This window comes from Lepidothrix coronata, unplaced genomic scaffold (genome assembly GCF_001604755.1).
Source record: "Lepidothrix coronata isolate B3197 unplaced genomic scaffold, Lepidothrix_coronata-1.0 Scaffold22, whole genome shotgun sequence".
In the NCBI taxonomy this organism is placed as follows: domain Eukaryota; kingdom Metazoa; phylum Chordata; class Aves; order Passeriformes; family Pipridae; genus Lepidothrix; species Lepidothrix coronata.
Window position 1 is genome coordinate 3,166,234 of NW_016690202.1, and position 15,536 is coordinate 3,181,769.

The window sequence follows — 15,536 nt, forward strand, 5'->3', positions numbered from 1 at the left end:
TATTTTAATTTTACAGTGTGTGAATCTGCCTTAGCAGCATATTTGTAACATGTCTGACTGTCATGAGAGTTGTCTGCATTCAAATGGCATTCTTGCTCTTTCATTCTCTGGATTATAAGAAGGGATGAAATAATTGTACCTGCTACTGCTAACTCCAGTGAATGGGATGAGAAGTATCTCTGTCAATACAAAACAACCTCAGCAAGATATTTGGAGTGCGAAGAGATGTTCTGCAGAGATTTGATTAGTGGCTTAAAGAGAAGTTGGTTTAGGGAAGAGAGAGGGGTCTGACACGCAGACAGCTAATACTGTGCCATAGGATGCATGAGCAGTCATAGGTGGGCTGTAAGAATAAAGAAATGCAAATGGCCTGGAAGTCAAAACAGGTAAATGCTGTTGAGTAACAGGTATTTTGTAAAGGTCAATTTCCACACAGAAGGAAAATGGAATGGTCTCACAACTGCAGCAGCAAAACAAACCTGAAGGCATGTTGTTTTAAAAGGAAGTGTTCATTCAAATATGGCACTTACACTGAAAAGCAGAAAATATTTGACTGTTAAAATGACCTCTGAATTGCATGTTTGTTTGACATTTTTTCTTTGTTGCAAGATGTCTAATAAAATTAATGTAAAAAACCCATGAGTGTCTGACAGTAGTATTTTGGTCCATTACATTAACGTGATTTCCCTTATATTAACATGATTACATGACCTAAGGCAGTCCTTAGACAGTGACAGAAAATTGAATTGATTCAAGCTGAGCAAAGAGGTAAAAATGCAAAGTGCTACATGAAAACCACTGTTTTTTACTGATGCCATATGTAAAAGTAAGCTACCAGTGGTTTTTTGGTTGGTTTTTTTTTTCAATTTTTATATTATATATAAACATCCTGAGAAAGGATAGCTTGATAACATATGGTTTAATAGGACTAGCAAATGTAGGATTCTGCTCCCCAAATCTTAAAACTGAATATTCCCCATTCTCCCTGCTGGAATATTGTTCTTAGTGTGAAGATCCATTAAGAGATGGGAAAAACTTACCCCATAATGTTCTCTCTGTTTAAATTTATATTTTTAAAGTGTACTTTTGCATAAAAATATAACTGGTTATCACAGGTCAGATAGGCAGCTATTAGTGATCTGAAGTGCAGCAGAGTAATAAAGCTTTTGCTCACAAATGGCAGATTGTCAGTCTTCCCAGCCCCTCCTGCTGTTTCTGTAATTCAGTTCTTTTATTAGGTAAAACCCTTTTCTCCACTCCTAGGCTGTGAATTAGCATTTATTTTGCATGGTGCAGGCTAAAGTAAAAAGGATATGAAATGCAAATAATAATAATACAAAACCCCCAGCATTATGATGCTCTTAATATTCAGATGGGGAATAAAAAGAGAAAGAGATGATGCAGTGAACAAAAGCTACAAATTCAGATTCATATTTCTGCAGATTTATTTATTTATTGCTAAAATGGAGTTAAAATCAGTGGGGGAGATTAATACCAGTGAAGAAGAATGCAAGACTCGAAAGAATAGGGATGAGGAGGAAGATAAGCAGCTGGGAGACACACAATACAACACAAGATACATGGATTTTGAGTCCGGCGGGGACCAATGTGATAAGCAGACCTCCTGAGTAACACAGGCCAGAGGTTATGAAGCTTTGTTAAGCAAGGGAAACACATGGGAAAGAGAAAAGAAAGAAAGACATAGGTGAGGAGAGAGCTAAATTCACGCTAGGTAGAGGATCAGCACAAAACATTTGCACTGTCTTGGCAGGCAAAGATGAACTGTAACCAGCAAGAGTTTTTGATGGTGGAAATGCAACTAAGGTGGGGAGTGGAGAGGAGGAAGGGTTGAATAATGTTGCCACAGGAATTTGGATAAATTCTTGAAGCAGTTGCAGTTTTCAAGTGTTTTGTCATTATGACACAAAGACGAAGACTTTTTTTCTGGTTTCTAAACTTTAGTAGTAACTGGAGGAAAATACCTTCTTTAAGTAGTCAAGAGAATGAGCAACTGCATACATGAAATTCAGGCCTTTTTTCTGGCCACTAGTAGTCAGTTAACCAGTAAAGTAGGAAAATATTATAACTGATTTGGAATTTGAAGTCTTAAGTTTCTGTCCATATCAAGAAAACAATCATGATACAGGAAGAGAGTAAAACATTTCAGAGGAATGGGACTTGGGAACTGAATTCAAAGAACTTTTAAGTGTTTTGTATCTCTGCCTTTCTGGGTTGTGGTTGTGGGTTTAGTTTTGTTTGGGGTTTTTTTGGATGTTTGTGTGTTGTTACTAAGGCTTTGGCTTTGTCTCTGGGAGAAAGTTTTACCACTTAGACCAATATTTCTGTAGCAGAGCAAACCCACAGGTGAGTTGTTCGCCATCTGTGTCCCTTTGATTTCACTCACGTGTTTCTGTGGCGGGAGTTCAAGCACACATGTAACTCGGTCACAGCGGCTTAAATAATTATCAGCCTTAAGCCGAGCTGCCACAGCTGTGCCCAGCTGCACGATCTGCGCTATGGCAGCAGACAGATGCTCTCTGTTTGGGTGGTGGTTTCCACATTTCCCACCGAGCAGGGGTACTAGGGGTGCAGGCCCGCAAGCTCTGTCTGACCTTAAAACATTGTCCTTTTCCTGGAAGTCGCTGTGGAACTGCACTAGTCCGGTGCAGCGGCAGGTTATCTCACTCTTAGTAGAGGTTTAAAGCTAGACCACAGCTTGTTGGTTCAGAACTGCAGCCATCGCCGGCGCCCCGCGCCCACGCGACCCGGGACCGCTGCAACCGGGCCCTGCTCACGACTGTGCGCTCCCGGGGCAGCCGCGGAGCGGGTGAGGAGCCCGGGCCGGGGGCATCGCCCCAGCACAGTCCTGTCTTGTTGCCGGGCCCACGCCGGCCGCAGTGTTTGCGAACCCGCAGAGCAGCGCGGCGCTTCCCCCGCTCCGCCCCCGCGGAGCCGGCGCCGCGCTCGCCGGAGGGGCGGTGGGGAGGCTCCTCCCGCACCCAGGTGCCGACGAGGCCCTCGCCGTCTCCTCCTCCTCCTCCTTCTACTCGCCAGCTTGCGGGGCGGGTGGCGGCCCTTCATATTTTTCCTCCACGTCAGGGAGCAAAATGCCGCGCCGCGCACATGTCCGCGCAACCCCCGCACACAGCGCGCCTCTCGGAGCCGGGACGGCCGCGATCCGCCCCGGGGAGAGCGCGGCTGGCGGGCACGTCCCGAGGCAGCGGCAGCGAGGGGGCCCGGCCCGGCCCGGCCCGGCCCGCGGAGCTCAGCCCCAACTTTTTGCGCGGAGCGGCGCTCTGGGGCCGCAGCAGCTCCTGTCCGTCTCCCGGCGGCTTCGCCATAGGCGCAAACTTGGAGGCTCGGCAGCGGCGGCAGAATTTGGAGGAGGAGGAGAAGGAGGAGGAGGAAAGGGCGGCAGCAGCTCTGTGGCTCCGCGGGAGCGCAGCTGGGCGGTGCTGTGCGGGGGCGAGAGGGCCGGGCCGGGCGTGGCGCTGGAGGCGGCCGGAGCAGCAGGAGGAGGAGCAGGATCGGTGCCGGCGTCGGCGGTGCTGCGGGAAAGTTCTGGTAAGAAGGCGCCGTGTGTCTTAAAAGTTAGTTACGGGGTGATTTTGCATCTCGGAAGCAAAACAAGGCAGAGTTTACCAAGGGGTGCCTGGAGCCGGGCACGCACCTGCCCGCACCCCCGCAGGCAGGCGGCTGCCCAGATGTTGCAGCCGCATAAGCTGCTCTCGAGGAGCTATACACCAACTGAGGGTGATTTGATAACAGAAATCGGGTTTGTTGTGATGTTAGCCTTTTTTCATCTCTCAGTAAGTTGCTAAAAACGTACATGTTAGTCTGTATCTGTGTTTAAATGTGCTAAGAGGACTTAGTCGTTTCTTTAGTATGGAAAAAGGCTCTTTTTCCTTGTGAGGAAACAAAGAGTAACAATAGCAAGAATCCGTCACAATTTTTATTTTTTTTCCTGGAAGAGAGACGGTAGCAGCTTCTCCCTCATTATGGGGCCGACAGATTTATTAATATCAGAGTAAGGTTTGAAGAAGGAGACCTTAAGGGGAACCTCCACTGTGATCCATGTGCTCCAATGTGAGCATCTGCTCCATTGAACATCCTCTAACTCATTCCGAAGACCTAGTCTGTAAAGTAGCCTGTTTCATTTTGAGTGAGGCACGTGTCCTTAATAGTAACATAGTGGAGGCAGTGAACAGGAAAGAGCTGCTTCCTCTCTTTCCGACTAGGAACTACAACAGTCAAATGACACTGGAGGGCAAAATATTGAAAGCAAGTATGAGAAAGTGGGTTTTTACATAATGGTCAAGTCAGCTGTACAGTGTTTTCCCCCACCCCCATACTCCCTAGTCTCCGGATGTCAGAAAATTTAGGTAGGTTAAAAAATGACTGGATGGAAGAACCCAAAATTTCATGAGAAATGGACAGTTGTAACCGCTGTCTTTGGCAATTGCTGACCTGTAAGGAAATGGAAGTGGAAAGAATGTGTGGAAAAGGTGTTCAAGAGTTCTGTTTCCAAGTATCTGCTTTTGAGTACTCTTAGGCGACATCTTGGGCTGGATGGGTTTGTTCTTTCATGCATGTAGCTTTTCTGAGAAGGTCATAGAAAGGGAAGTGAAATGCTACTATGTTTGTGCAGATGTGGTTTCTGGTTTTATATATCTGATGCTGCTGGGGTTTGGTCCATTTCTTATCTTTTTCTTTATGCTGCCCAGCTGCAAAGGCATTTAAAGATTGCCAAGAAACTTGGCTAATGCTTTTTGAAACATGCATCATATAAATGAGCAATTCTTAAGGACTCTAACTTTTTGAAAAGCAGTAATGGTCATAAGGAATACATTCAGGCTTCAGTTACTTGTATTGGCTGCACCTTTGTGCTGGTATTACAGTGGGAGTGCAGGAAAGTGGTCCAGACACTGAAAACTGCTTGTGCATTAGGTTCTATAGATTTTGTAGATCATAGCCTGTACTATGCATGTTATTTTCTGGCCTAATATGTGCAAATTATTCTAGTGAGTCAACAGGCTGTCTGTGATGACCTTAAAAATGCTTGGTAAAAGGCAAGAGACTATATCTCTGAGATTCTTTAGAAGCAGTCCAGATGAGTTCAGAAGAATTAACCTTACAGCATTTGCATAGCTGTTACAGCTACAGAAAGGCATTTTGAGGTTTTCCAGGAAATATTGATAAAGAAACTAAGAGATACATCAGATGAGTCATAAAAAGCTCTTTTCTATGACATAAACAGCAGGGTGCTGAATCCAGCAAGGGAGTTACATTTTGCGTAGCTGTCAACAAGTCAAGCCTCATCAGACCTCTCACTGAAACACTCAAAAATGAAGAGGGGTTCACCAGGATTTGCAATGTGCAATGCACAGGTCCCTCTGCTTTGAGTACAAGAGAGACAGCTGTGAAGAAAGAGGAGCTCTGTAATTGCATCATGCCCAGAGAGAGGCATCAATAAGCAGGTGACAGGGTACATACCAGCACGTCAGAGACCCACCCATCCTCCTACAATGTGTTCTGTCATATTATCTAACTACAGTGTGGCTTGTTTGGTGTGTTAGGAAGCTAGTCCCTGGCCCATGCAGGATACCCTGGTGCCAGTCAAAGACCTTTTCCTTTTGTATTGGCTGTGGAGTGCAGTTGGCCTGTGTGCATTTTTATGGTGTCTTGTTGTTTGGTGGGAGGGGTCTTTCTGCATACTTGATTCTTCAGGCAAGGACAAGTCAGCAGCCTAAAGATTACTCAAAAGATGCATAGCTGTCTGCAGGCATTTCCCAGTTTTACATGTGCTGGAAGCTTTCGTCTCACAGAAAATGTTCTATGTTCTTAATTTTTTAAAATAAATTAATAACATTTGATACAATTAGCCACTATACCCTACCATCAGACTGAGAAGAGGTAATGTTGACTCAGCTACTGTCATGCCACATGGCATCTTATGCATACAGAGAGTGCCAAATATTAAGTGGGGAATCCAGAAACTGTGCTCTGTACAATTTTGCTGTGCTGGGGCCATTGAGCTAAGGCAGGACTGCAGGATCCCATGATCCTGAGCTCTCTTTGGAGCTTATGAGATTTGGAGCTTATGAGATTCAGCCTACTCTAGCCACAGAAGTGCAGGTTATAAGTCTGATGATGAAGAGGAGGCTGGTGTGCACAGTATTTTGGTCAAAATATGGATGGAGAGGAGTTACTGCTGCTGTGCTTTCCTTGAGGGAAAATACTGTGATAATTGTTTGTTGTATATGCAATTAGTACAGTGTTTAGTTCCTCAGATTTCTTTGTAACCATTAGACACAGAAAAGTTAGGTATAATAGCCTAAAAATGTATTTCTTGCCGTGTAGGAGACATTGTATACCATATAAAGTACTTACGCACAGGCGAACTTGCAATGCGGATCACGCATCCAAGCAGAATTTCAGGAAGTATCAGTTGTGGGTCTCAGAACAGTAGCCCAAATTTCTGGTCTTGGCTTAGTGTCAGAGCTATTTAATTTGTGAAAGGAGCAAGACCTCCAAGACCTGAGGTCTCAGTACCTGAAGTACCATGCTCATCTTATTGGTGAGGCTTTTGACAAAAACTCCTCACATCTCAGTGCTTTCCTGCCTATCCCCAAGTCCTCTTCAGTGTGCTGTAGAGGAAATTATGTTGCTTTGATGTGATCTGTTTTTTTAGTTTTTTGTTTTGTTTTTTTTTCTCCTTACCTTCTTTTTTCCTCCCTACCTTCTTGGTGCTTAGAAATGCTACGTGGGTAAACAAAAATATAGGATTCTGTATTGGGTTTGTGTGGCCAGGTTTTGGTAGTGGTGGGGGGAATACTGGGGTGGCTTGTGTGAGAAGCTGCTAGATGCTTTACCTGTGTCTGGCACACCAGCACTCAGAGGCAGCTTGACTTCATTCAGGCCACAATAGTCTACTGTCTCCACTCTCCATTAGACTTTTACACGGGCCATATGGGGCTGTTAAAGGGTGAGCAAGTCCTGCTGAGCACTCCTTGGCTCTCCAGTTGACAAATTAGCTTATAGACGGGAATTATGGAGTCTTGGTGTGATTTCTGCTGGTGCACTGCTCTGGTAGCAACTGGCACTTGCTGGTCTTCGGCTTGCAGCAATCTCATGATGAAGGGATCTTCTGAGAGGCCAGGCAGGGTACCTAATTGTTTGATCTTCTCTGTATTCAGAGTAGCTACACCAAAAGCCTATTGATAGCCCTTTGGATTCTTGGAGTACTCTCTCCTGAGGTAGTTGATGCCAAGGATACAAGGGGCTTCTCCTGGTCCTTGTCTCAACCCATAAACCCTTGGTTATATTTTCTCTCCCCTGTCCAGCTGCAGAGGGAAGCGATAGAGGAGCCTTGGTGGGTACCTGGTGTCCAGCCAGGGTCAACCCACTACAGGTTCTTATACAGATAATGTCTTCCACAGCTTTTCATAGAAAGCCTCGATGCTCACTATTTTTCAGCTAACTTTTACAATTTTCTTTTGTAATTTGTGCAAGAAACAATGTCATCCCTACTACTTCTGTACATCCGGCTTCATACGCGCTTGAAACACTGATGATGGTGAAGGCTGCGGGCAGTGGCAGGATGAAGCAGACACCAGGACTTCGCTCACCCACCAAGCTGGATGTGCCTGTGCTGATATCCTGGGGCAGAGCATCCTAAAGAGCTCTGCAAGGGGGAGAGACCACAGCAAAGTCCAGGAGGTAGGTCTGCAGCCCTCCATGAAACGATCTTGCTGATGTGACAAGTTGTGACTTTGGTGGGGGAATTGACTCAAAGAGGGTGATTTACAGCAAGGGGTTTGCAGAGAGTCTGCAGGCAGCTTAGTGGAGAGGTGAAGGAAATGGAGAAATATTTTGAGCTCTTAATGGGAGCTTTTCTGCAGTGTGGTGCAGTTTCTCCTGTCTTCCTGTCTAACAGGAAACTTCCACCCTCTTTTACAGTGCTTCTCCTTGCCAACGAATACAGGTTCTGGCCCTTTGGGTCTTATTTTTTTGTTATACTATAGCTTAGGAGTAAAAGTTAACCCTCTCTCCACTGTAGTAGTATTGCTTTAAACTCCTGTATGAGTCAGAACAAAGCTGTTAAACTCTATATTGCCGTGAATTAGAAGGGAGTAAACACTATTTGCTGAGGTATGTGTTTGTTTTTTTTTCCTCGACTCCTGGCTTTATAGTACACTAGATCCTTGGTAAACATGAATACTCCCATTTCAAAAAGTCAAGAGCATTTAAATACTCAGTGTATAAGCAATCAGGCTTGGAAATTTTCAGGACTGACTATCTCTGGGCATTCTTAACACTTTCTAACTTTAAGAGGGCTGCAAATCCTCAGACTGGCAGGACAAAGTACTATGTGATGTACCAAGTGATTTGCTGAGAGACTTTTTCTTTTCAGGCCTTCACCAGAACAGCTTCCATCAAAAGTTATTGTAAAACAGGTCAGATTAGTTGGGGATGTAGAGGAACCAGGTTCACATCTCTCTTGTGCTGTTGTCTTCTTGCATGACCCTACAGAAGTTGCTTACCTCTTCTCCTAAGCAAAGAGTAGAGACACAGACTTTCTTTACCTCAGCATATATCTGAGACATGGGCATGCAGGAATTAATGTAAGATATTTTACTGAAATTATGGGGATTGCCATTGAAGACAACTGGAAAAGAGCATTTGGCCTTTTCTAAAGAGCATACAAAGAGTTGGGACTGAGTAGCAGACAGACAAGCAAAGCAACTTACTATGTGCTCAGCAGGTTCTTTTAGGAAACACAGGTCTGTGTATCCTGTGCAATGAAGAGTCCTCATGCTTAGCACTAGGACAAACTCTGGTGTGATACCCATAATTGCCAAATCTTTGCTGAACCTGTGTTTCCCATGTATGTGGTAGAACCTGTCTTTCCTCTTCCAGAAGCAAAAACCAGGCTGTGTTAAACTGTAAATTTTATTTTCCTGGTGACACTGTGTTGTTTTAAGTATTCAGGGTCTTAAAATTGGCAGACTTATCATTTAGTTAGGGTGGGGTCTAAAAGTAATGACGTATTTTTCCACATCTTGCAATTAAGTATGTAAACAATAGTAGTTACTTAGTTATTTAGTTGTGCATCATTTAGAGAATATCTAAGTAGTACATCAAACAGGCAAGCCAAAACAAGGCTGGTAGTGAGTGTCCGTGTTACGGGAACATAGGCTGAGGCTCCAATGCAGAGGAAGAGGGTAGAAAACCAGACAAACTTGATAGAATCAACTGATTTAGATTTAATGCCAATAAAAGGTATTCCTACAGAAATCCCATGATCCCTATCAATAGATAATTTTGCAATGGAAATAACCAGCTAACAGCAGTAAAAACCAGCCCATTAATAAATTAACTTTTCCAGCTAGCACCATTGAATAATCAAGTAGTGTTAAAAGTTTAATTCAGTCAGACAGTTTACTAAAAATAAAATAAATTAAATTGCTTAGTAAAGCACATGATTACTTTTACTCTTCACCAGCTTCCCAGGAACAGTGTCTCTCTACCTTTTCCAGAGATCTATCAATACCCAGACTTGATTTGTATAGGCCAGAGGGAAAAACAGAAGGAACTAACTACATCTTTCCATAGTGCTGGTCATGCAAACATGTCAAGTTTGCACTGCTGTGTGAGCAGGTGTGTATTAAGCAAACAGAGATATTTTATCAGGGAGAACTTTCCCAAAGTGTTTTTGCCTGGAGGAGAGGGAATTGTTCCCATAGTACCTGGTGTTACGTAGTAATGGTGTTGGTTGCTGAAATACACTGTGACCTGGTTTCCAAGAAAAAGTGTAGACACTGGTTATTCCTCAGGTGCCTTTGAGTGATGAGTGAGTTGGAGAAAGCACCTGTTCTGCTGCTTTGATTTTTATTGTTTTTAATGCTACCTCCATGAAAGCACTTACCCTCCCTTCCTCCATTCTCCTCCTTCATAATTTCCCAACCTCTGTTCTGATGCTCCTGCTCTTCTCACTATCCATTCCCTTTTTATTTTTTTAACCTAGGTGACAGCAAGGAGCTTGGTTCATGCTGTTCTTAGGCAGAAGGGCTTCTGCATGCAAGAGAGAATCACATGGTGGGGTAAGAGCACTCCTGCTCCCCTGCATCCACTCTCCCGGTTCCCTCTCCTTCCACAGACTTGCATTCATACTTGACCTTTTCACTTAACTCTTGCTCCATGGTGAGCACGGAAGTAGTTTGCCTCACGACACATTCATAGAGAGTACTGTGTATTTCAGAACCACTGAGGAGAGAGCACTGACTACTCACAGCTTGAACTTTTCAAGAATCCCTATTCCCACTGATAGTGGCATCTCTAGAGAGTCACAGATGTCTTTGATGGGTAATGATAAAGTAGAAAAGAAGTAGTATAAATTCAGTAGGTCTACACATTAGGAGAGATCGTGTCTCAAACAAAGTAGTTCACAAGCTGTTAATAAATCAGTGTGCTCTGAATATAGACAAACTAGGAACACCTCTGTACTGTGCAGACCACAGGTGAGACTTGCCATGCAGAGCAAGAGCAATGTGAGTTGGTAGTTTGCTCCTGCTCAGGGTGAAGGGAGCTGTAGACTCCTCTTGTGCAAGAATGACATTGGCATCACTAAGTTGCACAGACTGGGATTTGCTGTTACTCTGGGTAAGCTGAGTTGATGAAAACAGCAGAAGTAGTAGTGTGAGGAGCTGCAGTAAAGCCTTGGTCTCTCTCAGGAACCAGGGCTCTTCATATGTAAATCATTAGGGTCTTAGTAAAGTAGAAGCATGCCTCCAGAGAGGCAGTGTGAGCCCAAAGCCTGCCAGTTTTGCTGTGCTGAAGAAGAGAACCTGTCCATTCCTCTGAGTTGCTCAAATGCCTCCTTAAACCTATACAGATGGGTGGCCTCAAAGAGGGCTGAAGCTGCTGCAGCACTGGTGCATATGAGCCATTGAAGGTTAGAATCAAGCAGGAACTTGATTCTCTGGGCTGACTCAGACTTCTGCTGGCCAGATCAGCTTTCAGGCTGGCTTTTCTTCATTGCTTCTGAGTGCCACTCTGGGATGGAGGAGATGCTGGGGTGTTCCTGGCAGAGGATCAGGGTTGGGTGCAATGCTGCTATCCACAGAATACTTCACGTTGGAAGTACAACAAAGCTGTACCATCACAAGCAGAGCTGGCAGAGCTTGCAGTCATGGTGCAGAAGCTGGGCTCTTTTCCTCTCTCCTGGTTGCTGGGGCCAAGACTTTCCCAGGAATGCTTCATCCAGTCCATCTCACAGACAAACTGATGATCCTTTGCAGTTCCTTATATCTTTCCACCAGCTGCAAAGGGACTTCAGATGGTTAGTCTGGGCGAGGTGTGTCTTATTGTGTGTGGTAGAATGACCAGGATACAGAACACGTTCTCCGCTGGTTTCTTTCAAGGCAAAATCTAGAAGTGGTCTGAGTAGTTTAACCACATTGGGTTCTGCTCCCTGACATAAAATAGATCTAGATGTGGTGGGACAACTACAAGCTGTCTACTGGAAATGTCCCTGCCCATGGTAGGAAAGTTGGACTAGATGACCACTAAAGGTCCCTTCCAACCCAAGTAATTCTGTATTTCTGTGATTCTACGAAATAATGTATGATGGTTATACATATATACTTATACATAATAAAAGTGGTTATATGGTTTCTCAGTAGGAGTGCTGCTTTAAACTTGATTTTACTCTGAAGGAATTTTTTTTTTAAATGCTATTCCAGATGAATTAATTTATGTGCTCACAAGAGGCTGTTCAGAGCAGAAATTTGGACCACCACAACTCATAATGTACAATTTCAGGCAGTTAATATCTGACTGTTCTGTTCTTCATCCAATGAACAGCATCAGCAACTCCTATTTTAATTATAAGGGGCTTTGGGTTTACAGGGAGGTGGACACAGCTTCTCTCCATTCCTTTTTGTGTATTTGTGGTCTACTTCCCCCCAGGGAACATATCCTGGACTGGTATGAGGTATCCTATGTTGTCCAGATAGGTAGTTCACCAGCTGACCTGCAACAATTTCTTTGTCTGCATAGCACTGAGAAGATGCAACAGTTTATAAGGTTCACTTTTCAGCAGTTTGGTAAGTACAGTGAAACTTCAGATGGGCAGACTCAAAACCAATTTAAATCTAGTTTACAGTGATTGGTATTGTTTCCACAGCATCTTAGATATTCGATGTTATGGAACTATTAGTAATACAAATTAAACAACATAGGAGTCATAAATTTCAATATTGCAATAACCTTAATACCTCTGTGATAGTGCACAGTGGCCTTAGCCAGTGTGTTTAGATCACAATCCAACAAAAATTACCGAGTATGCAGGTGAAACTGCAGAACAGTTTTTTGGGCAGGCAAATCATCATTCCCTCTTGGGGTCTGCCTTGGAGGACAGGATTGACACTTCTACAGATTTTTACAGAAAAGAACATTCTTTTTAATTGTGAAAAATGCAAATGAAGAAGAAAACATTGCTCTAATCCACCTTAATTTTGACAAAAAACCCCTAACCTGTAGAATAAGCCAAAGCGTAGATTGTTGCCATCTCTAATACTTTGTTCTCATTCAAAACTGAATTTCTTTTAGGACTTATTTCAGTTCAGTTTATACAAAAAATCCCAAAATAGGAAATGTTTCTATAGAGTTTGAAAGAAATACATTGACTTGAGGCAATGCACATGTTTTTTGGGAGTGCCAGTGAAATGCAATCAGTTTTTCATGTGGCTTGTAGAACAGGATGTTCAGGGTTTTATAACTAGATTGCATGTGAGTTAGCAGCACACCTGACCTTTGCTTAACCCTTTTAAACTTCAATATTGCAGAAGGCACACTAGAGCCTTGCTCTCAATCAGAAGAGTTGCAATTAACACCTGCTGTTCATGACTGGAAGCTTTTAGCTGGGCCACTTCCCAGCCACCATTCTGTGCTCCTACCTGAAGCCTGAGCAGGATTTCCTCCTCTTCCCAAAAACTTCACCCATTTTCATTTTGCGATTGAATCCTGAGCAGTGTGCATGGCTTTATGAATTCAGTAACCTTTGACACAGTGATCTTTGCAATTGAGGGCATGATCTTTGAGAGGCTAAGAGCTGTAGTCAGTGCTTGAGGGATGGATGCTTTGCTTTCATTCATCTTCTCTGAGTGTTAGCAGCAGTTGTGAAGGGAGAGACACTTCCCATATTTTTGAATTTTTTTTGTATGTCTTGCATTACAGTGCTCATGACAAGGGAAATGCAGATTTTTTTATGTAACAAATTGATAATGGGTCTGTTAATCAGACTGATACAAACGCATGTGTTTGTTGGCCAGCTTGAAGAGGGTAAAATCTGAGAAGTTTAGCAATACTGTGGTGCAGAGGCAGGAGAGGAGGATTTCCCTGGGAGTCAGAGTTCATGAAAGGGCTGTATAACCTGGTAAGGATCTGGTCAGAAGTCTTATGCCAGATGAAGACCTGGGGCTCCTGCCCTTCTCGAGTCCTGAGCCATGCAAATATGTCTCAGGAGTCTTCTTGCATATAGAAAAGACAAGACAATGCCAAGCTTATAATATAAAATCTTTGTGCAAAAGATGGAACTTTGGTGCTCTATATGGCATCACCTGAGGAAAAAATTTGCATGGGCAGGATAACTGGATTTAGCATCTGGTCAGTGCTACCCAAGAGAGGTGCTTTGGGTAGGTATAAGTTCCTGTTTTCATCTGCCACATTCATCCATTTCCTGCTCCTCTGGAGAGAACGTCTATGTTTCAGTAGGGCTCTGAGAGCTGCATGTGGTAAAAAATAAACATTTTGCACTTGAGTCAAAACCTGCTGAGATTTGCAGTGGCACTTCTGTCCCACGGGATTTAATTCCCTGGTCATACACTGTTCCTCAAGAAATCCCAGTCTTTTGCAGAAATTAACTTTATCCTGGTGAGAGTCAAATGATTTAGAAGGGCAACAAAGCTGCTGAAGGGTCTAGAAAGTCCCTTGAGGAGTGGCTGAGGGAGCTGGGGTATTTAGCCTGGAAAAGAGAAGGCTCAGGGGAGATTTTATCTTTCTCTCCAACTATTTGAAAGGAGACTGTGCCATGGTGGGAGTTGGCCTCTTCTCCCACACAACTAGTGACAGGGTAAGAGGAAATGACCTCAAGCTGTGCCAGGGAAAATTCAGGTTGGATATCAGGAAGAATTTCAACAAGGCAAGAGGGATGACCCTGGTAACTACAGGCCTGTTGGTCTCACTTCAGTACCTGATTGAATTATGGAGAAGATTATGCTGTGAGTTATTAAAAAATACCTGAAAGACAATGCAGTCATCAGTCACAGCCAGCACGCTTTCATGAGGGGAAGGTCCTCCTTGACAAACTTAATTCCCTTTTTTGATGAGGTAACCCACCTGATCAAGGGAAGCCAATTGATGTAATCTTTCTGGATTTCAGTAAAGCTTTTGATACTGTCTCTCACAGTATACTTTTGGACAAAACGTCCAGCACACAGCCGGATAAACACGTGAGCAACTGGCTGATGGCACAAAGGGTTACAGTAAATGGGGTAACATCAGGCTTGTGACCTGTCACTAGTGGGGTTCCACAGAGCTCCATCTTAGGGCCAGTACTCTTCAACATCTTCATAAATGACTTGGATACAGGACTGGAAAGGATACAAGTAAACTTGGTCACTAAATTGGGAGGGGCTGTTGAAGGCCAGGAGGCCCTGCAGAGAGACCTCAACAAATTAGAGGACTGGGCAATCACCAACCATATGAAATTGAAAAAGGGAAAGTTCAGGATTCTGCACCTGGGATGGGGCAACCCTGGATGTACAGACAGACTGGGATACAAAAGGGGGTCCTACTTAAGGACAAGTTAAATGTGAGTCAGCAGTGCCCTGGCAGCCAGGAAGGCCAACCCATGTCCGGGGGGGCATCAGGGAAAGCATCACCAGCTGGTCAAGGGAGGGGATTGTCCCACTCTGCTCTGCGCTGGGGTGGCCTCACCTTGAACATTGTGTGCAGTTTTGGGCACCACAATATAAGAAAGATATTGAGCTCTTAGAGAGTGTCCAAAGGAGGGCAACGAAGATAGTGAAGGGCCTTGAGGGGAAGCTGTAGGAGGAGCGGCTGAGGGCACTTGGGGTGTTCAGCCTGGAGAAGACTGAGGGGAGACCTCATTGCGGCCTACAGGTTTCTTCGGAGGGGAAGAGGAGGGGCAGGCACTGATCTCTTCTTTGTGGTGACCAGTGACAGGACCCAGGGAGGGAATGGCATGAAACTGTGTCGGGGGAAGGGTTAGGTTAAATATAAGGAAAAGATTTTTCACCCAGCGGGTGGTTGGGCCCTGGAACAGGCTCCCCAGGGAAGTGGTCACAGCACCAACCCTGTTTGAGTTCAAGAAGCTTTTGGACAACACTCTGAGGGGCATGGCGTGATTTTTGGGGTGTGGTAGTTTCACTCTGAACCTTCCTGGAAACCGGCTTGTGACCAGGAAGGAACTAGAAAGGTGATCACGGAAGTATTCCATGCCATCCCTTTAC

The 15,536-nt window shown here is 44.3% G+C and overlaps 1 protein-coding gene across 5 annotated transcripts in view; it reads left to right on the forward strand.

Annotated features, from left to right (window-relative positions):
- The first annotated feature begins 3,497 nt into the window (after window positions 1–3,497).
- GCNT4 (glucosaminyl (N-acetyl) transferase 4, core 2) overlaps window positions 3,498–15,536 on the forward strand; it is an 18,602-nt gene continuing 6,563 nt past the window's right edge. Inside the window, exons 1-3 of one of the 5 annotated variants that reach the window (XM_017808357.1) lie at window positions 3,498–3,564; window positions 7,513–7,719; window positions 10,028–10,103. In XM_017808357.1, coding sequence (XP_017663846.1) covers window positions 10,096–10,103 — 8 coding nt within the window. In that variant the 5' untranslated portion in view covers window positions 3,498–3,564; window positions 7,513–7,719; window positions 10,028–10,095. Of the gene's footprint in view, window positions 3,565–5,332; window positions 5,478–7,512; window positions 7,720–10,027; window positions 10,104–14,535; window positions 14,670–15,536 lie in introns of those variants that run through there. The other 4 variants (XM_017808358.1, XM_017808360.1, XM_017808355.1 and 1 more) reach the window with 4 other exon arrangements.